The following is a 24,747-nucleotide window of genomic DNA, read 5'->3' on the forward strand; positions in this document are numbered from 1 at the left end:
CACACAGTCAGACAGACATGGCAGCCCCCTGTATCCCAGCACTTCGGAGGCACAGACATGAGATCCCAGGGCCAAGCTGGTTAGCTATGCTAGCCAGAATGGTGAGCTCTGGGCTCTGCTAGAGACCCTGCCTCAATAAACCAAGTGGAGAGCAGAGGCCGAAGGGAAGGCTCAGCAGTTGAGAGCACTAGCTGCTCTTATAGAGGACCCAGGTCCAATTCCCAGCACCCACGTGGCAGTTCACAACCATCTGGAACTTCAGTTCCAGGGAATCCAATGCTCTCTCTGCCGGCCTTCATGAGTACCAGGCACTGTAAGTGGTACATAGACAGAAACGCAGGCAAAACACTCAGACAAATAAAAATAACCAAGTAACAATTTTTAAAAAAATTAACAGAGAGCAATCAAGGAAGAGGCACCTGATGTTGACTTTGAGCCTACACACCCTCCTGCACACATGTGCAAATGTAGTTGCACACATGTGCATCTACACACTGGCACACATGACAAACACACACACACACACACCACCACCACCACCACCACCACCACCACCACATGGAAAAGAAGGTGCTCTTAATAATCCCTCCGTTGAGGAGTACTCCCTTTGACCATATATAACCCCTCCCCGCTTCAATTTGTAGGTCACTAGAAGTTGCCCATGGGTGCCTGATCTTAAAAATCCCCCAGGAGCTCAGATTTCTGAGAATTTAACTACAACTACTTCCTGAAAATCATTCAGCTTTGAGAGAGTAAGCGAGGAGAGGGGTGACAGGGTTACTTCAAAGACTGAAGTAAAACGGCAAAAATGTCTGAGGTGCTCCTAGCCTCCTAGGTAAGAGAGGAACCAGGGCTGGCAGAAATGACTTAGCAGGCAAAGGTTCTGGCCATGCAAGCTTCAGTTCAATCCCTTGAACCCATCACAGGAGAAAAGAACCAAGTCCTAAACGCTGTTCTCTGGCCCTCAGACAGGCGCCATGGCGTGTGCACACGGACACTCATACGTGCCTGCCATGCGTACAATGATGCGAGAGGAACCGAGTCTTGCCTTGGGTTTTCTAACAGTCATACACTGTTGGGTGGGCTGCTTTCGGAAGAAGGCAGTCATTTAATGCAAGGTGAAAGACAAGGCCCATGTGTTTTTTGTTTTTGTTGTAATGGAGCCCAGCCCCCTGCTCTTCAGGAACCTCTATTGGAGCATTCTTCAGAGGCCTCATTTCAAAGTCACAGTGCCCAAGGGATCTTAATGTCATTGAGTCAACATCAGAAGGAAAGAGACAAATTGACTGGCGAGTTAAGTAACATGAGCCACAAATGTTTCTCCACTGTAAACCCCTGAGTTCAGATCCAATCATCGCTCATGTTGAAGTAGCTATTAATAGAAGTCACTATTAATAGAAGCGGCCATTAATCCATGCTGCTCTGGCTTGAGCTCAGACTTCCATGGACTGGAAACTCAATAGCTATTGTCCTTGGCTTTTCTTGAGTACAAAAATCTCCTCACATGAGTCTTGGTTCCTAGCCAATGTTCCCTTCATATCACGTTGGCTATGTCAAAGCCCTCAGTTGTCCACGGTTCCTTTTCTTCTTAGCTCTTCTGTGCTAGAATACAACCCCACCACTGACCCTAGGGCTTTGTTCCAAGAGTTTGGTTTAAAAGGTAAAGACAGTCTGGGCTGAGGCAGGTATATGGTTCCCAGGACACCTGCTTAACAAACACTGGGAGTTTAGAGCGTGTTTCATTCGAGGTATACAAAATAAGGACATAAAAACATACTTCTCCAACTTACTTCTACAGGACTGATTTTCATAATTTCTTCCAACGATAGGTGAACCATGTATCTGCCCAAAATCCATAATTTTTCTGCACTGACCCATGAAACTGAGCCATCTACAAAGAGAGAGAAATAAATAATAAGTAAATAAACAAATAACAGCTTCTAAATAAAAGGGTGGCTCAGCTGGTTAAGTGCTTGCCATATAAGCATGAGATCCTGAGTTCGATTCCCCAGAACCCACATTTAAAAAGAAGAAGAAAAAGAAAAGAACAGCAATCAGAACAAGACAGAACCGAACCAAACAGAAGAGAATAGAACCGAACCGAACACCGGCTCAGTTGCATACACTTGCAATCCCAACACTAGAGAGGTAGGGATGGGAGGACTCCTGGAGATTGCTGGCTGCCCAGCCTAGCCAAATTAGTGTGCTCCGGGTTCAAGAAGAGATTTTGTCTCAAAAATGAAGATGGAAGAGCTATAGAGATAGCTCAACAATTAAGAGCCCTAAATGCTCTTGTAGAAGGCCCAAGTTCAGTTCCCAGTACTGTGTGTGTGTGTGTGTGTGTGTGTGTGTGTGGTGGGGATATGGTGTGTGTGTGTGTATGTGTGTGTGTGTGGTGAGGATATGGTGTGTATGTGTGTGTGTGTGTGTGTGTTGGAGATATGGTGTGTGTGTGTGTGTTTGTATGTGTTGGGGATATGGTGTGTGTGTGTGTGTGTGTGTGTATATATGCGCGAGCACTAAAAGACAACTTTAGGTGCCATTTCTCATGTACTACCAATTTCTTTTTGTTGTTGTTTGGGGGATTGTTTGTTTGCTTGCTTGCTTTTTGAAATGAGGTCTCTCACTTGCCTAGAACTCACTGAGTAAGCTAGACTGGCTGGCCAGAGAGCCCCATGGATTCACCTGTCTCTCCCTCCCTGGCATGGATACTATAAGCGCACACCACCACATGGACGCTGGTGATCGAACTCAGGTCTTCACGCTTGCAAGGCGAACACTTTACCAACTGAGCCATCCTCCCAGCCCTTTGGCTTTGCTTTTGCTTTGTTTTTTATTTAGGTGATGTTAGGGGTTGCCTCCAAGGCTTCACACATGCCAGGCAAGGGCTCCACCACTAAGAAACTCTCCACCCTGTTTTCACTTAGTTACAAGGTCTTATTCAGTTGCCCAGGCTGGTCTTGAACTTTCTATCATACTTCTGCCTTAGCCTCCCAAGTAGCTGGGATTACAGGTTGTGCTATCAAAACTAGCTTAAACCTTCCTTTATCTCCTTAGCTGGAAATAATCTCTTTCTGTTTGCAATTCCCAGAGGAGTCTCTGTGTCACTGTGTTCTGGCATTTGACATGCCCCATCTGTGACATATCAATGGAACTTTAAGAACAATCAAACCAGGACCCAATGTCAGATTTCAATGAGCTGGAACTGGCGGAGGTTGTCCCGCCCCCAGGTCTTTGGTATAGATGTTACACACAGCATTGTATTGGTGGCATTTAGAGAAAAGAAAGAAGTAAGAGTATATAAATCTGTCACCAAGAGCTGTTTGGGGGAGATGTGGACACTGGCAAGGTCTAAATGAGATAGACAAATCAGCTTTTTCATGGGCTGATTCACCAAATACTGTTAACTCCTTAAGCTAGGGGATCAGAGGCATGGGAGTTGGGCACTGGGGAGAAGATGGAGCTGGTAATGTGCCTGCCTCAGAAACACAGGGACCTGAGTCTGCATCCCTAGAAGCACACTTCTGTAACCCCAGCACTCCAGTGGTGGCAGTGAGGATTGAAGCGGATCCCCAGTTCTCAATGGCCGTCTAGTCTAGCCAATCAGTGAGCTCCAGGTTCAGGGAGAGACCCTGTCTCAAAATAATAAAGTAGAAAGTGGTTGAGGAAGACATCTGATGTCTAACTACCTCTAACCAGCATACACACACACACACACACACACACACACACACACACACACACACACATGCACATGCTCACATTACACTTCATTCATTCATTCATTCATTCATTCATTACACTTGAGTGACCTCCTCATTGTTATATAGTGTGAGGCTCAGGTTCCTGGAGGCCATGACTAGAGGGAATTCACCCATGTATTCAAGACATTTATTGTATGCTGTTTAAAGTTACTCCCACAAGAGTCACAGAGATTAATTCCAGGAAAAGACTAGATGGCTCCAGCCCTGTTGGCTTCTTCTATGTCTTCCCAACACATTGAGTTCATTCTCACTCCAAACCCTTTGTATGTGTCTGCTGTCCCTCACCCTTGGGTGTCTTCCCTCCCTGTGCCTCACAGGACAGAGTCAATCTCCTCATCTTGGACTTAATCCAGATGGCATCCATTGGAAAGGTCTTCCCTGATTTCTTAGTTCAGAGATTGGTCAACCCTAGGACAAACTCAGGCCACCATCTGTTTTTATATAGTCTGAAAATCAAGAACAGTCTTTATATGATAGAAAAGGAAATTAAGAAGCACTAATGTTTGGTAATGCATGAACATTATATTAGTTCAAATACCAATGTTCGTACAGAGTTTTACTGGGATTCAGGCCCCCTCATTCATCAATCATCTGTGACTGCTTTCAAGGTGTGACGTCTGACTGCATGCTCAATTGGCTAAAATATTTTACTAATTTTTGGCATGGGTATGTGTGTATGGTGTACCTGTGTGTATGAGTGTTTATATGAGTGTGGATACACGTGTGTACGCATGTGTATGTGAAGGCCAGAGGCTGAATGTAGGTGTCTTCCTTGATCACTCTCTACCTTAGGTTTTTTAGTCAGGGTCTCTCACTTGAACCCAGAACTCACCAATTTGGCTAGTCTAGCTCACCAGCTCCCCCCAGGATGCCCTGTCTCCACCTCCTACCGGCTGTGATTACAAACAGGCTGCCACACTCACCTGGCGTTTACCTGGGTGCTTTACCACCTGAGCCGTCTCCCAGCCCCGTTTCCTTATCTTTTAAAGCATTGTAGAAAGGTCTTTGCCAAGTCTGTTGTAGTCTAAATCAGTCGGTCATCTGCCCTACGGCATTTATCCACTTTATCTTCTTCGTAACAGCTACCAGGATCTAAGTAACTCAGTATCTCTCTTTCTCTCTTTCTGCCCTTCCCTCCATTTCTTCTCTTCTTCTCTCATCCCTTTTCTCTCTCCCTCTCTTCTCTCCCTCTCTGCAGGGACATCAAGCATAATGCCCCTAGAACCATGAGCCTAGGACCCCCATAGGTACCCAAATCCTTAACTGTTCTAGTCCCTCATATAATCAACACCTATCCCCACCTGTACTTTAAGTCATCTCTAGATGATTTATAATGCTGAACACAATGAGTATGTTATGCTAATAGTTTTATACTGTTGGGGGAGCAACAACAAGTGTAAAGTCCGCTCATGTTCAACACAGACACAGCTGGTTACACATTAGTCAAGTGCCTGCCAAGCAAACAAGAAGACCTGAGTTTAATACCCAGAACCCATTAAAAAAAATTATAAAACCTGGCAAGGCACAATAGCACATGCCTTTAATCCCAGCACCGGGGAGGTAGAGAAATATAGATCTCCATGACTTCGGGGCCAGCCTGGTCTGCATAGTGAGTTCCAGGTCAGTCAAGACCCTGTCTCAAAACAAACAAACAACTAAAACAACAACAACAAAAAGCCTGATGTGGTAGCACAGGCTTGGAATTCTAGCATGGAGAAGTAGGGCCAGACAGATCCCTGGGGGTTGCTGGCCAGCTAGCCCACCTAGGCAGCAAGCCCCGGGTCTCAGAGAGAAAGCCTGTCACCACTGTTCTTTTTTCTTTTTCTTTTTCTGTTTTTTGCTTTTGTTTTGTTTTGTGACAGGGTTTCTCAGTGTAACAGACTTGGCTGTCCTGGAACTCACTTTATAAACCAGGCTGGACTTGAACTCATAGAGATCCATCTGCCTCTGCCTCCCAAGTGCTGGGGTTAAAGGCATGCACCACCATGCCTGGCTAATGCACAAATTTTTCACACGGGTTTTAAACTTGTAATCCCACTCTGAAGGCTGTCATCAAATGTAAGATGTCACCACAGAACAAGGACATGAGGTTACTTGTAAGACAGATACATCCTTATTTCAGAAACTTCAGTATTTGAACAGCAGGTTGATGCCATGGAATGTGGTTCCACTCTACCAGCTACGTGACATAGGTTCTGGAATTGTGGTAGGGGAGATGGGATAAAACAAAATCACAAAAACAAGAGACTAGAGAGATGGCTCAGTGGTTAAGAGCACTGAGTGCCCTTCCAGAGGACCCAGGTTCAGTTCCCAGCACCCACATGGCAGCTCACAACTGTCTGTAACTCCAAGATCTGACACCCTCACACAGACATACATGCAGGCAAAACATCAATGTACATAAAATAAAAATAAATTTAAAAAATTTAAATCACAAAAGCAATGAAATCAACCCTGATTTCAGAGGTTGAAGCACCTGTCTGGAAGGTGGGGTTCCCCTAGAAGTCATTCCACCCAACCCTCCTCACTCACCAGTGATGTTGAAGGGTGTCCTCAGGATCCCGGTCATCCAGGAGTAGAGAGCTCTCTGGGTGTGAGCTGAGGTTTGGTCATAGAGGTCTTTGAACACTGCAGATCTAAGATACAGGAGCACAGGTGCCCATTAACAACACACAGGAGGGTGCCCACCCTGAAGGAGCCAAGAGAGCACTGTGCCCAGGGCTGCCACGCCGAAACCCTCCACATGTCTTTGCTGTGTAGACTGTTTCCCTCATTTTCTCTGTTCCCCTTCACAGCTAAACACCTTGCAAAGAGCGGCCTGTGAGCCCTGTCTCTGTTCTCTTAGCTCCTAATTCCTTTGGTGTATAATAGCTTTTTCTTTTTCTTTTCTTTTTTGAGATAAAACGTACGTAGTTGGAATTTTCTTTGGGCCGCCAACCAGCTCCCAAATAAAGACATGGAGACTTATTATTAATTATGAATGCTCGGCCTTAGCTTAGGCTTGTCCCACTAGCTCTTTTAACTTAATTTAACCAGTTTCTGTTCATCTATGTTTTGCCTCAGGGCTTTTTACCTTTCTTTCATTCTGTATGTCCTACTCTCCTGCTTCCTCTGTGTCTATCTGGCTGGCCTCTGGCATCTCCCTGTCAATTCCTTTTCTTTCTTTCTTACTCAAGCCTAAATTCCTCCTACTACTTACTCTCCCTGCCTGGAAGTTCTGCCTATACATGCTTCCTTGCTATTGACCATTCAGCTTCTTATTAGAGCAATGAGGTGCCTTAGGCAGGCAAGGTAAAACAGCAACACATCTCTACATAATTAAACAAATGCAACACATCTTCAGATAGTTAAACAAATGCAACTTATCTTTGCATAGTTAAACAAATATCACAACAAACTTACATGCCCTTTAATTCACTTATTTAAAGTATATAATCCACCAGCACTCCCAAAAGCAGAATCAGTTCAAGGCCAGCCTTGGATATACAGCAAATTTGAGGCCAGCCTGCATAAGACCATGTCTCAAGAAAATGAAATCATGATATTTTTCAATAAAATGGATGGAACTAGAAAATATTGTATTATGTAAGGTAAATCAGGCTCCAAACACAGCATAAACAGACCTTAGCTTCTGATTTTTACACATGTATTGTGTGAGAATGGGTGTGTGATGGGTATTCTTGGTTGTCAACTTGATTCCATCTGATTCACTAAAACCCATCATCCACGTTTCCAGCAGCTTACAAAGAAACTCCACCTTAGCTGTCACCCTTCACCCCCAGCCCCCCAGCTCCAGAAAACACTAATCTGCTTCCTCTCTATGGATTTGTCTATTCTGGATGTTGCATACAAATGGAGTCATGCCATTCGTCATTCCTGTGTCTTGCTTCTTACACATGCATGATGTTTTCAAGGCTGATACGTGTTGGAGCATGCATCAGGCCTTCTGTAAAACTAAAGAATTTTCAAAGCAGGAAACAGGGAGAAGGGCCTCGTGACCCCTCTCCCTTTCCTTTTAAGAGGTCATGTACAACGGCAAGAAGCACCGCCTCCTTCAGGTCATAGAGTCCAAAGTCATGGGCAGAGCAAATACCACTACAGCTTTCATTCCTTTTTATGAGTAAATAATATTCCACGATTTCTGGGTATCTACATTGTGGTTGTCCAGTCATCAATGGACATTTAAATTGTTCTCACCTTTTGTTTTGTTTCTTTCTTTGTTGGTGCTTGGAATTGAACCTGAGGCCTCACACATATGATGCACATGCTCTATCAGCAAGCTGAGCACACACACACACACACACACACACACACACACACACACACACACACACACACACCATCTTCCTGTTTAGCCTCCTAAGGAACCACCAACTGTCTCCACAGCAGCTGTCCCACTGTGTATTCCCACCATCACCACAGCTCATCTCTGATTTCTCTAATTGCCTTCAATTCTTGTCAATATCTGGTGTTTTGACAAATAACCTCCTGCTGGTGTGAAATGGCCTTGTCACTTTCTAAGCCACTGCAGTCTGATTTGGCACTGCTGGACCACCCCCATGGCTCCAGTCACCATCATCTCCTTTTCATCCATCCCAGAAGTCCTGGTTGGTACAAATAGAACTTTCCATTTCATAGCCTCTGGCACTGACCATCCTTCCTCCTCATCCTGAAAACCTTCCAAACCTCTGTGTCCTGGGAGCCTCCTCCCCTCACATCTGCCCCATGAGTACAAGTCACCATACCCACACCATGAGTACAACTCTCCACATCAACACCATGAATAAAACTCTCCACATCAACACCATGACTTCAGCTCTCCACATCAACACCACTGAGTACAACTCACCACATCAACACCATGAGTACAACTCACACCCACAGCATGAGTACAACTCACACCCACAGCATGAGTACAACTCACCACATCAGCACCATGAGTACAACTCATGTGTCAACAATTTATCCGCCTCTTCTAGCGAGCATTCCCAGCAGCCTTTTAACAGTCATTCTGTGTTTTAACATACAAATTTTCCCTTGACTCCCACACAATGTTATCCTTATATTTTCAATTTTTTTCTTTCCTTTCCTTTGACTTTTTGTTTTAATTTTGTGGCCATGAAGACACTGTATTTCATTAGAAATGTATAATTACACTGTGGAGCACTCCACCAGCAGTGATCCCACAGTGTTCCAGCATCATCAGCTGTCTCCAACACCTATATCAGGACCCCGAAGGAAGAACACGGCCAAGACTTCTGCTATTCCACAGTTGTATTCTGGTGTGTGTGTGTGTGTGTGTGTGTGTGTGTGTGTGTGTGTTTCCATTTTCTTTTTTTGTTATAAACACCACAGCAAATTTTAAAAAGCTGTTTAAACAAAATATTGTAGTTCTTGTTTTTCTGAATGTACTTAACACACTCTGCACTGCGCTTCTCCTCTGGAGACCAGCAGTGGGACTCGGTCCTGAGGTGCCTTCCAGCAGGGGGTGGCCAGGACCCTTCCCTGGGAGGAGGAGCTCTCAGGTGCCCTGCAGAACTGGAAGTTGCCCTGTTGAAGCAGGAGAGCAGGGCACAGGGCAGCACCAGTGAGCCGCTGTGGTGTGGCACTCCTACGATGCCTGCTCTCACTGGATCTGCATGGCTCCGTGTGCAAGTTGCATTTGGCTGCAACGCCTCAGCCATCTGTGCAGCAGCTGTGTGGTCGCTCCACAGGCACCAGCTGGACGTACTGAACCTGAATGTCACTGCCCTGGAGAGGCGACTCATCTACTCCCACAGCAGCAGGGTCTGAAGAGACCATGGATAGGAGCTGAGCACCCTCCAGTACACTTCCACATTAGTGCATCATTGAAGGAAGTCAAGACAGGAACTCAAGCAGGGCAGGCACCTGGAGGCAGGAGCTGATGCAGAGGCCATGGAGGGGTGCTGCTTCCTGGCTTGCTTCCTCTGGCTTGCTCCTGTTTCATTTTTTATTTTATTTTGTGTGTATTTGTATGTGTGCCTGCTTATCTGCATGTGTGCAGTAGCAGCAGAGGCCAGAAGAGGGCTTCTGATCCCCTGGAACTAGAGTTATAGGTGGCTGGCTGTGAGATGCTGGATGCAAACGCTGAGAACCAAAGTCAGGTCTTCTGCAAGAACAGCAAGTGCTCTTAAGCACCAGGCCCTTTCTCCAGCACCTTGTTTTGTTTTTTAAGAGCAAAGATAGTTGAAAAAGCAGGGACAATTGAAAGACACACACATACATAATACACAAATGCAATACATACATAAACACACACATATGCATACAAAGTGGTAAGCATCATTTAAGGGAAAACTTTTCCCACTGCAAAAATGCTGTTTACCATTCCCTATGGAATGCTACTGCCCTAGGGTGAGTTCTTTAGTCTCTCTGCCCTTCAATTTCCTCATCCACAAAGAAAAGAAACAGGAGGGCAGGATAGCGTGAGAAGTGAAGAGAAGACCTGGGGCAAACCCCCTGGGGTCACCTCAGGGTCAGGAGGCGGAGCCCTCATGAATGGGATTTGTGCCCTTGTCTAAGAGACTCCAGAGGGCTCCATGACACTTCTGCCGGCAGAGGACCCGGCAAGCAGATACTCCTGTGAACCAGAAAGTAGAAAGATGCCAAATCTGCCATGCCTTGACCTTGACCGTCTCAGCCACCAGAGGTAAGTGTCTGTTGTCCAAGGTGCCCAGCCTACAGCTGACTAAGATACTCAGGAGAGCAGTGTAGGGAGCTAGGATCTAGTAGCACTGCTTTTTAGTGTATGGTAAGACTATTTTTTACTTAAAACAAAAATAATGATTTTCCATTAATGGAAATGAAGTTAAATTTACCTTAATTTTTTTCTTTTCCATTTATCGGCATGTGATGCACATGTCTGTTTGCATGTATGTGGGTACACATGTGTGCCTGTGACTATGGAGGCTAATGTCGACGTTGGCAATCTTCATTACTTGCTTTTCCACCTTATTTGTTGAGGCAGAGTCTCTCAGTCAAGCCCAGAGCTCATCAATATGCCTAGTTTCCCTAGCCAGCTTGTTCTGGGGGAATCCCCTGTCTCTGCCTTCCCAGGCTGGAATTAGAGGCAGGCTGCCACATCCACCTGCCATTTACATGGACACTGATTATGCAGACTCTGATCTTCATGATTACACAGTCAATGCTCTACCACTGAGCCATTTCCAGGCCCTAAAACAATTTTTTGTTTGTTTGTTTGTTTTGGTTTGGTTTTGGTTTGGTTTGGTTTTTTGGTTTGTTGTTGTGGGTTTTTTGTTTTGTTTTTGTTTTTGTTTTTTGTTTTTTTAGTGGAAAGGATGAAGGCTTATAAAGAAAACCATGGAACAAATCACAGGGCAGGTGGTAGCTAGATGTGACAAGAACTAGGAGAATAGCTCCCAGACACTACAGTTGAGAGAGAAGATAGTTTTAATAAAAGCACCTCTCAGCTCTGCTTCTGAAGACGTATGTCTACCCGTGCCCACCATCTTTCTCCCTTGCTGGGTAGTAACTGCCTTGAATCACCACAGCAGCCCCTGAGCAGCACACGGAACTAAGAGTTCAGAGCAAAAGACTTACAGGTTCTTAAAGGCATCCTCATGCAGGTCCTGGGGTAACCTCTCTGTGATATCCGGCTGCAGAAAGCTGCCCGAGGACCCTCTGAGCACCCTGCCCAGGACCTCCACACACTCCACGGGGTTCAGCACCTGGAAACAGCGCTCCAGCGTAATGACAAACAGGCTGCGGTTCACACCGGGGCTCTGAAGGGCCTCTTCCCAAATGTCTCCCAAGTGGATGACAGTGTCCTTCAGGTCCTAAAGGAAGGAGAGAAATTAGAGTCTCTTCGGCTTTGTGGCCAAAGGACACAAGAAGACAGCTTGAAGGAGGACATGTTTAGTTGGCCATAACATGATGGGGGCGGGGTCTTGTACATGGGGTTGTTCACCACACTGCTGACAGGGAACAAGGAAATGGAGGGACCATTCATAACCTTCTAAACCTGCCCCCCATGACCTGCTTCCTGCAATTAGGCTCCATCTCCTATAGTTTCCACCACATCTCCCAAAATAGTCCCATCAGCTAGGGACCATGAGTTTATGGAGTACATTCCATATTCAAACCATTATAGTCCCAGGAGAGCTGCCTCTTCACTGGACAGCACTGGAAGAGACTAACATGCTGCAGCATGGAGAAATTCACATCGTGCTGCTATGTGGAAACTTCTAGATCTTTCCATCACCTTTGGATCAAAGGCAAGGCTTTCACCTGCTCTTCCCATTCTCTGGGTGGACAGCAAGAATGTCACATCTTCACTTTCATTAGCATAGAACTGACACGTGGTGCTTCCTCTGGGGATGACCAGAGGTACCAGGCTCCAGACGGGGAGCAGGATCTTTGTCAGAGCAGGAATCCTTTGCATTTTCACAATGCATTACAGCTACTGCAGACATCTTGTGATCTTTACAGACAACACTTGTTGAGAGTTCCTGAAGTCGCTAGACTTGCTGCTGAGTTCTATTCCTTGGTGTGTTAAAGAAACACACAATTTACCTCTGTGTTTGTACTGGGCCTTTCCAGGAGTGTTCTCCAAGATAATTGGCTTCCTTTGCAATCTTCTGTATTTTGTTACATAGATTTTTAAAACATTACTCTGAAATAAGCCCATGGCTTCCTCAGGCAGGAACCCATTTTCCAACCTCAGATTCAATCTTTCTAAAATGAGTCACTAGAGGTTACTCTCCAAGACTCGATTTCCTTACCTGAATATTAAAATGCAAGATTATTCTTATTTTTTATTTTGATTGCAGGTGCTAAGCATGGAATTCAGGGCGTTGTTCATCCTGGGCCAGCACTCTGACCACTACGCGAAACCTTCAGCCCTTTTTCATGTGTGTGCATTCCTGCATGTGTGTGCATTCCTGCACATGTGTGAGTATAGACAGAACTTCACTCTGTAGTCCAGTCTGGACTGAAACTTTCTATGCAGCCCAGAACGATGTCAAAATCTCTTCCTGCCTCAGCCTCCCGAGTTCCAGGGTTGCAGGCATGAGCTAGCAAGCCTGCCTTTAAATGGTAACACTCTTCTTAACCTTATTTAATGTTATGGAGGAGATTAAACTAATCCATGCATATTAAACCCTTGAAACAATGACAGATGACTATCTGTCCCATGAGCCAAAACTGACCCACCTCGTGTGTGTGTGTGTGTGTGTGTGTGTGTGTGTGTGTGCGCGCGCGCATAAGGTGTGAATAAAATTTTATTGGCATATACCCATACCTAATAGCAGAGCTGATTAATTGTGACTAATGGTGTGTTCTCTATAAACACTACATTTTTACTCACTGGTCCCTTGCTGGTCATTCCCTTAGAAAAACACCTCATACATAGAAAAGCCTCACCAAACATTAAACAACATAATTTTTAATAGATTTTGGATGGAATCACTTTTAAAAGCTGAAGTTCATTTAAAAATGAAATCTATCCATACCACACTAGTGGCTTTTATGTTTTAATAAAACATATTAACGTAAGAACAGATGAGGAGTTAGGGATACAGCTTGCTCAGCACTCACAAGTCCCTCGGTTTGATCACTGACATTAACAAAATAATTCAATAGAAAGTATAGAATTATTAAAATGTTTAAATCCTCTTTAAAAACCTTGTGAATTCAAACTAATAAGAATCTTAACATTTTAGAGCTGAGAGATGGCTCATCAGTGAAGGTGTGTGCTGCCCTTGCAGAGGACCTCATTTCAATTCCCGGGACCCATGCAGGGCAGCTCACATCTACCAGAACCTCCCGGGAACCCAGCGCTCTCTTCTGACCTCCACAGGCACCAGACATGCACATGGTACACAGACATACACACACACAGACAAAACTCTCATACACATTAAGATAAAAATAAACTAACCTTTTTTTAAAAAGAAGAATCTTTCCAGCCTGAGTACACACGGGGAAACTGAGGCTAGGCAAGGGTTTGACTCCATTTTGGAACGGGGGTCCATACCCACCTCTCTCCGATAAATGGACCCTAGCCCTCAGCTTTGGAGGCCCAGGGCATTCTGGGGTTTGGGGAGCTTGCTCTCTGTGCTGTTTCTGTTATTGATCTTGTTTCATGGTCATTGTTAGTTGTTGCTTGTCTTCATCCAGCACTGTGGCCTTAGGGACAGGGCCAGTCCTTTCTACACCCACTGCACACAGCAATCACCCTCACACACTTACCAACTCAGCATTAGAAGACCCTCAGTAAGAGCAGAAAAATGTAACTTGGAGAAACTGGAGAAGAAAAGCCAGGCCCTAGAGTCCCGAGTGGGGGTGGCAGTGACGGGAGAAAGGAGTCAAGAGTGGCCAAGGCCTGGGTAGGCCCAGCAAATACCAGCTGCCCCAGCTCCTCCTCAGGAGATGCCAAGCGTGCCTCACCAGGGGGTCCCACTTGTCTTCCAAAAGGCATTTCATGGCGGTGCGGAACTGCTGGGCATCAGTGTCCCTCAGGTCCTGCAGCAGCTTCTGGGGTTGGTACAAATACTGCTCCAGGTGGGCTTCCATGACTGCCTGGGCATGGGAGATTCAGTCAGTGAGCAGCAGACCGGACAGTGGGTCAGCCCCATGGCCGGCAGCTCAGTGGGGTCCCCCTGACTCCCTGCAGAGTCCCCCACCTGGCAGCAGCCTGTATGTAGTGGGGGGGCGGGTTAGTGGTTGCAAATGCTGTAAAGTTGGGGGATTCCTTACAAAACCCATATTTCCAACTCCACTTGGGAAATACAAGGAATGGGAAATGCTGGACATGCTTCCCCATTCAGGTGACCAGCCTGATTTCCCTGTTCTATAACCTGCCTGGTCCTTGTCCGAGGCAGTGGGCCTCTGTGGAGCGCCCCTGTTTCCTACCACTCAAACCCTACGCTGAGCAAGGAGAAAACCCAGGCAGAACGAATCAACATGTCTGTAGCGCCTTGTCAGGCCACCAGCCTCCCCTGAAAGCCTCCCCTCTGCCATTTGCGGACTCCTTTTCTGTTTTTATTTAGGAGCTTTTGGACTTGCTGCTGTTGTTCACTTGGGGAATGGGAGTCTCACTATGTAGTCCAGGCTGGCCCTAAATCCACACACTCACTCCTCTTGTCTTGACTTCCCAGGTGCTGAGGTGACAGTTGTATGCCCAGCCTCGGATTCTTAATACCCCTTACACAAATATTCCCTGGGAAGGCAGTGTGAACTGACGCTTATAGGCAAACAGTGGGTATAAAAGACAGATAAAGGCCAGGCGGTGGTGGCGCACGCCTTTAATCCCAGCACTCGGGAGGCAGAGCCAGGCGGATCTCTGTGAGTTTGAGGCCAGCCTGGGCTACCAAGTGAGCTCCAGGACAGGTGCAAAGCTACACAGAGAAACCCTGTCTCAAAAAACCAAAAAAAAAAAAAAAAAGACAGATAACATGTGTGCCAATCTCCATGTTTATACTTATCTGTACTTCAGTTTAATTAGATAGTGTATGCTTGTGTGTTGTGCTTTCTCATGTAGCCCAGGCTGGGTTCAAACTCACTGTGCAGCCAGGGATGGTTTTGAACATGTGATTCTTCTCCCTCCATCCCTCTAGTACTAGTATTGTGGATATGTGTCCACCGTGCCCGTTTGTTGCAGTGTTGGAGATCAAGCCCAGGGCTTTATGCCTGCTGGGCAAGCACTCTGGCAACTGAACTGCACCTCTAGTCCGTGGGCATCCTATATTTCGTGTTTGCTAAGTTGGCAATCCCACATGTGGGCCTCAGAATTCATATCTGGAAAACAGAGACCCCCATAGTGCTCACCGTGTGGGGCGCTGTGAGAATTAAATGTCTGCCGCAGTCTCGGTGGTGCTCAGCCCAGAAGTGCTCAGCAGTGTCCACCGTTTTTCTCCACTTACGGTGAGTTTTTATTTACTGGCTGTCTGTCTCTACCTCAGAACGGTGGGAGTAATGTCTAGTTCTCCACCCCATCCTCGGTGTCTTCCACTGTGCCAACCTGCCAAGCGAATGAAGATGTGCGTGCAGCAGTATGCACCTACCAGTATTCCCTTACTGTCGGAGAGGAAGGGGTTACTCGTTACTGCTAATTACGTTGCCAGGAGTGATGGAGGCAGATGCCGTGTGGGTCCAATAGCCCCTCCAGCTGGAGGAGCAAATAGTGAGCAGGCAGCCCCCTCTGGGTGGGGATCTGGTGTGAGTGTCTGTTGATATTTCTGTTTTATTAAAACGTAAGTTAAAACTGGAAATAACAAAGAACTGTGCTGCTCCTTAATTCATCAGCCTACGGCGTGACTTCCTTACTAAACAGAATAATGGTGTGTGGGCACTGAACATATCCTCAGGTCCAGATGTGGTTCCCAAGGTATCACCCTGAGCGACCAGCCATGCCGAGACATCCCAGTCATCACACCTCCTCTGCGCCCTACTGATGCCCTAACCAGATGTCCACTGCTGTCACTGATGTTGGGTGTGGTTTCTCCCCCAAGACTCAAGCATCAGAAGTTAGTGCCTATGAAGATGACATTAAGAGGTGAGGCCACCTCTAAGAAGTGGACCCTGGTGTGAGGGCATAGGGATGCTGCCCTTGGAAGGAACTGAGATAGTTCCCATGAGATACTGGTGAGTTCTCAGGAGAGGATTAAAGTGAGCTTGACCATGAATCCTGCCCCAGATTCCTCTCCCCCCGATTCGATCCATGTTTCCCTCTCATAGGTGGGCCCACCATTGTAATGCATCTACCAAGTTTATACATTCTACTATGTCTTTGAGGAGCCAGCACTATACTGATGGATGGTCAGCCTCTAAAACTATGAAGTAGATTAAACTCTTTTTTAAAAAAGACTTATTCATGTATGTGTGTATATGTATCTGTGTGAGCATATGTGCGCATGTGTATAGAGGTGCCCACAAAGGCCTGAGGAGGACATCAAATCCCTTGGACGTAAAGTTGCAGGTATCTGTGAGCCACCAACATGGGTGCTGGGATCTGAACTCTTGTCCTCATGATTAAGCAGCAAGCACTCTGAACCACTGATCCATCCCTTCATCCTACAATTCTTTCCTGTCTTGGGATTTTGTTACAGTAATAGAAGTACCTGGATATTGTGGTCCAGTAATAGAAAAGCATCTAATACACCTCTGCTGTTCTTTTATCAGGAAATCCCCACCAGTTTCCACTCAGTGCACAACTGGTTTGCACTAAGGTGTGACCAATAGTAGAATTTAGGAACACATCTCACATACACACACCTGCAGGCTGGCGATGGTAAAGGCCATATTCCGTGAGTTCAGATAGGCAAGAACTCTGTGGGACAGGTCTGCAGTCCACACATGGGAGCTTGAAGCAAAGACAGACGGGAGAAAGTCAATGACCAGGTCCCCTGCAAACATTCCTGTACTGGCTGTGTGCCCCGAGGCTCAGAGAGAAGGGTAGAAATGGGTCAGGGATGCCAGCAACTCTATGTTGAGAAGTAAGAGATGCCTTCACCTGGCACAGTGGCAGGAGGTGTGTTCATGAGTGTGCGTACAGGTGTGTATGTGTATATATTCAGGTGTGTATATGTATGTGTGTGTGTATACAAGTGTGTATGTATACAGCTCTGTTTGTATAGAGGTGTATGTGTATATGTGTGTGTGTACCGGTATGTGTGTTTGCATACAGGTGTATGTGTGCTTGTATACAGGTGTATTGTATGTATGTGTATACAGGTGTGTATGTGTGTGTATACAGGTGTACGTGTATATATGTGTATACAGGTGTATGTGTCTATGTGTGTATACAGATGTGTGTGTATGTTTGCGTGTGTGTAGATGCCTGAGACAACCTCAAGTATCATTGAGACAGGGTCTTTCACTGGCCAGGAGTTCACTGATTCCGCTAGACCAGACGACCAGCAGATCCTAAGAATTTCCTGTCTGCACTGCCCCAGCACTGGGATTCCAAGCACGTGCCACCACACCCAAAACTTTTATGCAGATTCTGGGGGTCACACTCAGGTCCTCATGCGTGTGAGGCAGGCACTTTACTGACTGTGCCGTCTCCCCAGCCACTACAAACAGCTTTCTTCTGTTATAGATAAGTAGATGGATGGATGAACACATAAGTAAATAAATAAAATTGCAGCCTGAAAGAATATATCTAAAGGCACCATTGCAGTTCTCACGGGGAGAGGGATGTTTACAGGGGCCTTTCATCTTAATGTGATTGGCTATCCCTGCCAGGGGCCCGAGGCCCCCATTTCCTCTTCTTTATGGAATGCATAATAAGATTTAATGTTGACAGCTTTCTTTCTACAACACTGCCACACCACCCCATCTCTCCAGCCTCTCGCACAGGCCTGCGCATCGCAGCGCAGAGCAGTGGTGGTCACACTCCAGTTCTGCCACTCCCCAGCTGTGTGGTCCCCACTCACCTTCCCCAAGCCTCGGTTTCATTATTCTGTCCAAAGGGATAGCAACGGGCCCCAGGCTGAGGGGTAGAGTGAACACAGATGCCCTTCTCTTCACCAAGCCCTGGGAAGAAGTGCCTCCTCAGAAGCATGCCAGGCATCGTGGTCTTAAGCTACAGTGATGGAGGAACAGTGTTTGGGGAACCAGTGTGTCCACTGAAACACTGGACACTGCTTGATGCTCCTTGCAATGAGCACATACTACGTTTCTCAAGTAAGAAATTCCATGTCAGAGTTATTAGGAAGAAATCCCATCCCTCCCAAGCCCTCAGAGGCAGATTACCTTCCGAACTGTATGAGATCCAGAAACGCTACAGCGGGGAACAAAATGAAAAGACGGCTTTAAACAGAATGGTTCCACAGACACCACATCCATATTCTGTTTAAAGATCTCAGAAGGTACACATGGGACAGGCTGGGGACATTACCATTCAGATAGCTTCCCTCTATTATTTCTTCCTAAAAGGCAAAGAGATAAAATCAAGTATAACATTCAAATTTGGGAGCGCCAGTAGAGGGGATTTTGATGAAAATAAAAACGGAACACTCACCGCCATTTTCTGCAGCAATGGGTGTAGATCTGTAAGAAAGCCATTGGGTATGTGAGGAGAACTGCACTGTGTGACCTTCATAAAGGCAAAAGTAGCTACCACGGGAGCCCAACAAAAGCCACTCAGGCTTTCCCTGAGCTGCCATCACTACAATAACTATGCCTAGTGTGAGAAAACTCTGGTTCCCAGCCCCCACTGAGAACCTTTGCACGCTGTCACTGGGAGTGTCAGTTTGTCCAGCCACTGTGGAAATTGGGGAAGAGGCGCCCCACAGGCATAAGGAGAACTACTGTCTGCTCCACTCTGTCACACAGAGGCAGCTGAGGTGCACAGCACAGAGACACCCGCCCATCTGTGCTCAGTGTGGCAAGATTCATAATTACCAGGAGATGGAGCCAGCCTGGAAACCCATCAACAAGATCCTGGTGAAAAAAAAGTGTGATCTATACCCACAGGGGAGTATTATTCTAGCATAAAGAAGAATGGAACTATGTCATCTGCAGGGGAAACGTTGGAACTGGAGTTCATCCTGTCAATCAAAGCAAGCCAGACTCAGAAAGACAGGTGCTACATGCTTCCCTCATGTGTGGGATCTAGTGAACCTTTGGGGGATGGAGGAAAGAGGGGGTGCTGGCGGTGAAGTCCACTGAAGTACATTGTGGGCATGTGTGACAATGTTATAATCAACCTATTACTTTGTACAAATAATATGCACTAATAAAAAACCTTGTATAATAACCCTAAAAGGCCAACATTTACCCACAGGCACACATATGCTCTCTCTCTCTCTCTCTCTCTCTCTCTCTCTCTCTCTCTCTCTCTCACACACACACACACACACACACACACACACACACACACACACACTCACCTGAATGTATCATGAACCTAAACTGATATATCCAGCTACATCCCCCAAAATGTGTGGAAGCTGCAAAAGGTATTTTTCTCCTCAGGACTTACCCTGCCTGGAGCTTGGGTCTCCCTGGCATACACCTCCATGGCTCAGAAAGAGGGCCAGGAGAAGGGAGAACATCCTAGGTCCCTGAGACATTCTCCTGCAGTTAAGTCAAGAACAGAAATGATTCAGGTTTATTTTTCCTTTAAAACATGCATTTAAGAATATTCAGGAACAAGCCGGGCGTTGGTGGCGCACGCCTTTAATCCCAGCACTCGGGAGGCAGAGGCAGGTGGATCTTTGTGAGTTCCAGGCCAGCCTGGTCTCCAAAGCAAGTTCCAGGAAAGGCACAAAGCTATACAGAGAAACCCTGTCTCGAAAAACAAACAAACAAATAAACAAACAAAAAGAATATTCAGGAAAAGGAACATATAGACCCCAACTCTTCAAAAATATTTTAAATAATTTAATGAGTCCAGTGTATGTCTAAGACACATTCTTCATTCTCCCAGTGACCTCAATAGTCCATTTCTATTCTTACCACCACCCTGTTCCAGAGCACTTCAAAGCACTCACTCCGTTACCTCTCACATGAGCTCTGGATCCAGAACGTAAGAAATCTCACAATCCAGTAAGAAGACAGGCCAGCAGGAAAACACAGTTGAACTTCTCTAAAACAGATGTGAAAATGTCCAATAAGAACACAAAAGATGGGCTGGAGAAATGGCTTAGAGGTTAAGAGTACTGACTGCTCTTCCTAAAGGTCCTGAGTTCAATTCCCAGCAACCACATGGTGACTCACAACCACCTGTAATAAGGTCTGGTGCCCTCTTCTGGTCCTACATGCTGTATACATAATAAATAAATAAATCTTTTTTTAAAAAAAAAAAAAAAAAAGAACACAAAAGATATCACAGCATGTGAGTCACTTTATATGGGGCTCTGCTCAAAACAAGTTCCATTTGTGGGCTTTTTAATAAGCAGACAGGACAGATGGCTGTTTTCAAAATTTAAATCTATGCACGTCACCTTCCTTCCTATTATCCCCAGGATAAAACAAACCATGTGAAACAAACTCACAACGAGGCCCCACACAGTCCCTAAAATGACTAAAAGTGGAAGACTGACATCAAATGTTGGCAGTATTGTGACTGGAAATCTGTTTGCCGGAGTTCTACAAACACATACTTGGTACTCTACAATCAAGGAATGTCAGGGGCTAGGGGGGTAGCTTAGGTGGTAGAGAGCTTGCCTAGCAAGCACAAAGCTCTAAGTTCGGTCCTGAGCACCGTAAACTTGGCATTGGAGGTATACCTGTAATTCCAGCACTCAAGAAGGAGAGACTAGAAAATCAGAAGTGCAATGTTATCCTCAGTACCCAGTAAGTTTAAGGGCAGCCTGGGCTACATAAGACCCTGTCTCTAAAAAAAGAGAGAGGAAATAAAAAAGAAGAAAGAAAGAAAAGGAAAAGAGAATTTCAATCCCAGGTATTTGCCCAGAGAAATAGAAACATGTAGATACAAAGACTGGTTCAGTCTTATTTGTAATAGTCAAATCTAGAAACAACCCAAGTGTTCAACAGGTACAAGGTTTAGGATGGCATATCTATTCAATTGAACCAGTGGATCACCACTCAGCAATAAAAAATTAAACCTATCACCTTAGATAATTAGAAGACTGTTGTAGAATAGAATATTTGTTTAACTAAGTAAAGATGTATTACATCTGTTTGTGTTGCAGAATAACTGTTTATGTAAAGATGTGTTGCATTTGTTTATGATGTACTTTTTTTTTTTAACTATGTAAAGATGTGTTGCCTTTGTTTTACCTTGCCTGCCTAAGGCACCTGATTGGTCTAATAAAAAACTGGTTGGCCAATAGCTAGGCAGTAGAGGGATAGGTGGGGCAGGCAGAGAGAATAAGTAAGAAGAGGAATCTAGGCTCAAGAGAGAATGAGGTAGAAAGAAAAGGAGACGCCAGGGGCCAACCAGCTGGGGGCCAGCCAGCCAGCGGTCAGTCAGACACAGAGGAAGCAGGAAAGCAGGATGGACAGTATATAGATGAGGTAAACGAACCTTGGGGCAGCACATAGGTTAATAGAAACTGGGTTAATTTAAGTTTAAAAAGCTAGCTAGAAACAATCTTAAGCTAAGGCAGTGAATACATAATTAATAATAAGTCTCCCTGTCATGATTTGGGGACTGGCGATCCAAGAAAGCCTGCTACAGAAGACCAACCAAAATATGTGACGCAAAGCTGTCAAGACACTGAATGCAGAAATCAGAAGATTGAAGTCTCAGAGAGAAGGGATGCAGACCAGCTGAGCCCAGCCCGCGCTCCTCTTACCACCCAGAGTCTCTAGCCCTCAGTGCAAGCTGAGGAGGCACTGGGATCTGTGTAAGCTACACAGAGAAAGTCCCGCAGGTCTGAGGAAGGATCCCTTGAGCATTGAACAGGCCACCTGAGACAAGAGGAATGAAAGCACGGAAGGTGGAACCATCCTCAGGACTCACCCAGGAGCAGGGGAGTTCCCACAGCTAGAGCAGAAAATGGGACAGTCCTCCTGGAAGAGCTGCCTCAGGAATGGCCACGGGGGGCTGCGCCACTTTCTGGATGGATACCGTGGTATAGTTACATAAGAGGTAAGGAGGGAGGATACTGGGGGAAGACTATGAACTTCATTCCACATTTTAACTTCCTAGCAATCCATATTTCAAAATGAAAAACCATTTTAATCACACAAATGAAAGAACAGCCTATAGTCCACAGGAAAAAGACCAAATGGTTACCACATGCAACAAGGATGAATAGCAGCAACATGCCTCGTGAAACACTCTAGGAATAGGGCTGGGAAAGGTGGCTCCATGGGTAAGTGCCTACCACACAAGCATGAGGGCCCAAGTTCACCTCCCTAGCACCCAAGTAAAAGGCAGAGGATGCATGCCTGTAATCCCAGCACTGGAGAGGAAGAGACAGGAGGGTCCCTGAGGCTTGCTGGGCAACTAATTTTGCTGAATTGGCAAGTTCCAGGTTCAAAGAAGGTGGGAGAGCCTGTGTCAAAAAGTAAAAAGAGTGACTGAGTACCTGATGTCAACTTCTGGCCACTACACGCACATGCTCACACACAATACACCACTCATAAAAATAGGATATATTGCACAGTTCCATTTATGTGAAACTCCAAGACAGTTGAAAATCGTCTACTGTGACAAAGTCAGGAGACACCTAGGACACTCTGAGCACATGGTGGGAAGCCTTACTGCAAAGGAACACAAGAGAATTTGAAGGAGACTGATGATTATTTATTTTTGTTTTGTGTATATGAGTGTTTGCCCCCATTGATGTGTGTGCAGTGCCTGCAGAGGCCAGGAGAGGGCATCAGATCCTCCTGGAACTGGAGTTACCGACAGGGGGGAGCTGCCAGGTGGGTGCTGGGAATCAAACAGAGTCCTCTGGCAGAGCAGCTTGTTCTTACCTGCACATTGCTCCAGTCCCAATCATGGGAATTTCTCTACCTTGATTGCAGTGGGTATTACATGAAAGCCACGCTTACCAAATCTCATTGGAATGTGTTTTTTTTTAATGGGTGGCTATTGCTGCATCTAAGCCATACCTCCCAAGAGAGTTGCAATCGAAAGAGAAAAGGAAACCATGGACTGTAGAGTCACACAGTCTGGTTTCTGTCCCACCTCTGCCCACTCACTAGCTGTGTGATGTCAGGCAACTGGCTTCACTTCTCTGGACTTCAACTTTCCCTGTATTTCTATTTTAAATGGGGTAGATCGTGGTACTGTCCCAGCTTGGTTTCTGTTGCTGTGATAAATATACTGATCAAAACTAACCTGGGGAGGAAAGAGTTGATTTGGCTCCCAGTTTACAGTCCATCATCCAGGGAAGCCAAGCCAGGAACTTAATACAGGAACCTGGAGGCAGGAGCTGAAGCAGAAGCCATGGAGGGGTGTTGCTCACTGGCTTGCTCCTAGTGGCTTGCTCAGCCTGCTTTCTTATAGAACCCAGGACCACCAGCCCAGGGATGGCACCACCCACAGGGAGCTGGGCCCTCCTATATCATTAACCAATAAAATGTCCCACAGACTTGTCTACAGGCCAATCTGATGGAGGCAATTCCTCAGTTGAGATTGCCTCTTCCAAGGTAACTCTAGTTTGTGTTGAGTTGACAAAAACTACCCAGCACAGGGACCCACCTTATACTGTCTTTTGAGAAGTAAATTAATCACTTTGAATGGAGCTTTGCTCAGAACAAGTTCTGAGTGTGAGTTTTTACTAAGTAAAGAGGTCAGACTGCCGTTTTCAAAGTTCCGGTCTCTGTCTGTCACCCTCCCTCTCTTTTTACTTCTCAGATAAACCTTTAGGGGTTGTGCCACCTACTTCTTCATGCCTCATTCCTGAGGCTCCTGCTCAGGGCTTCTTTCTGTCCTTCCAAGATGTCATATTCTCCAGGTCAAGGTCGTCTGTGAAGACTCCTCCCTTTTGGCCTGGCTAACTCAACTCATTATAAATCCTAAGTCCTCCATGCAGCCCTCCATGAATTCTCTAAGACAAGACAATTAGAGAGAACGCCAATACTTCTCTTTTAGAGCACCAGGCATGACTAAAGAACATATTTTTTTCTACATAATTATTTCATGCATTCATTTATCAAATGTTTATTGAGCATCACTGCAGACCAGGCATTATCTACACTCTGAGGATACAGCAGTTTGCAGAGTCGTGCTGCTGTTGATGTGTTGGGGAGGCAGGAAGAAAATTAATAGGCAATCGGGTAACTCTGTTTATGTCGGGGAGAGATGGATACTACTGAGGAAAGAGAGGTAGTGAAGGGACGGGAGCCAAGGCAAAACATCAGGGAAGTTCTGAGGACAAGAAGGAACAAACTACAGGAATATCTGCAGAAAGGAAGAAAAAAAACATCAGGGAAGTTCTGAGGACAGGAAGGAAAAAATTACAGGAATATCTGCAGAAAGGAAGAAAAAAAAAGAGCATGATTTATTTGAATGTTTTCCCATAACCCACACAAGGATAAGAAAGGAGGGCAATGAGGCTGGGAGTGGCTGGCCTCT

The 24,747-nt window shown here is 45.8% G+C and overlaps 1 protein-coding gene across 1 annotated transcript in view; it reads right to left on the reverse strand.

Moving 5' to 3' along the window:
• Otoa (otoancorin) overlaps positions 1–24,747 on the reverse strand; it is an 85,484-nt gene that overhangs the window by 49,206 nt on the left and 11,531 nt on the right. The window contains exons 2-11 of the mRNA XM_037210989.1: positions 20,251–20,337; positions 19,732–19,826; positions 18,769–18,797; positions 18,646–18,676; positions 18,501–18,528; positions 17,019–17,106; positions 14,193–14,324; positions 11,346–11,581; positions 6,297–6,400; positions 1,791–1,891 (exon numbers count right to left, since the gene is read on the reverse strand). Coding sequence (XP_037066884.1) covers positions 1,791–1,891; positions 6,297–6,400; positions 11,346–11,581; positions 14,193–14,324; positions 17,019–17,106; positions 18,501–18,528; positions 18,646–18,676; positions 18,769–18,797; positions 19,732–19,826; positions 20,251–20,337 — 931 coding nt within the window. The remainder of the gene's footprint in view (positions 1–1,790; positions 1,892–6,296; positions 6,401–11,345; positions 11,582–14,192; positions 14,325–17,018; positions 17,107–18,500; positions 18,529–18,645; positions 18,677–18,768; positions 18,798–19,731; positions 19,827–20,250; positions 20,338–24,747) is intronic.

Source organism: Peromyscus leucopus, chromosome 1 (assembly GCF_004664715.2).
Source record: "Peromyscus leucopus breed LL Stock chromosome 1, UCI_PerLeu_2.1, whole genome shotgun sequence".
Classification (NCBI taxonomy): domain Eukaryota; kingdom Metazoa; phylum Chordata; class Mammalia; order Rodentia; family Cricetidae; genus Peromyscus; species Peromyscus leucopus.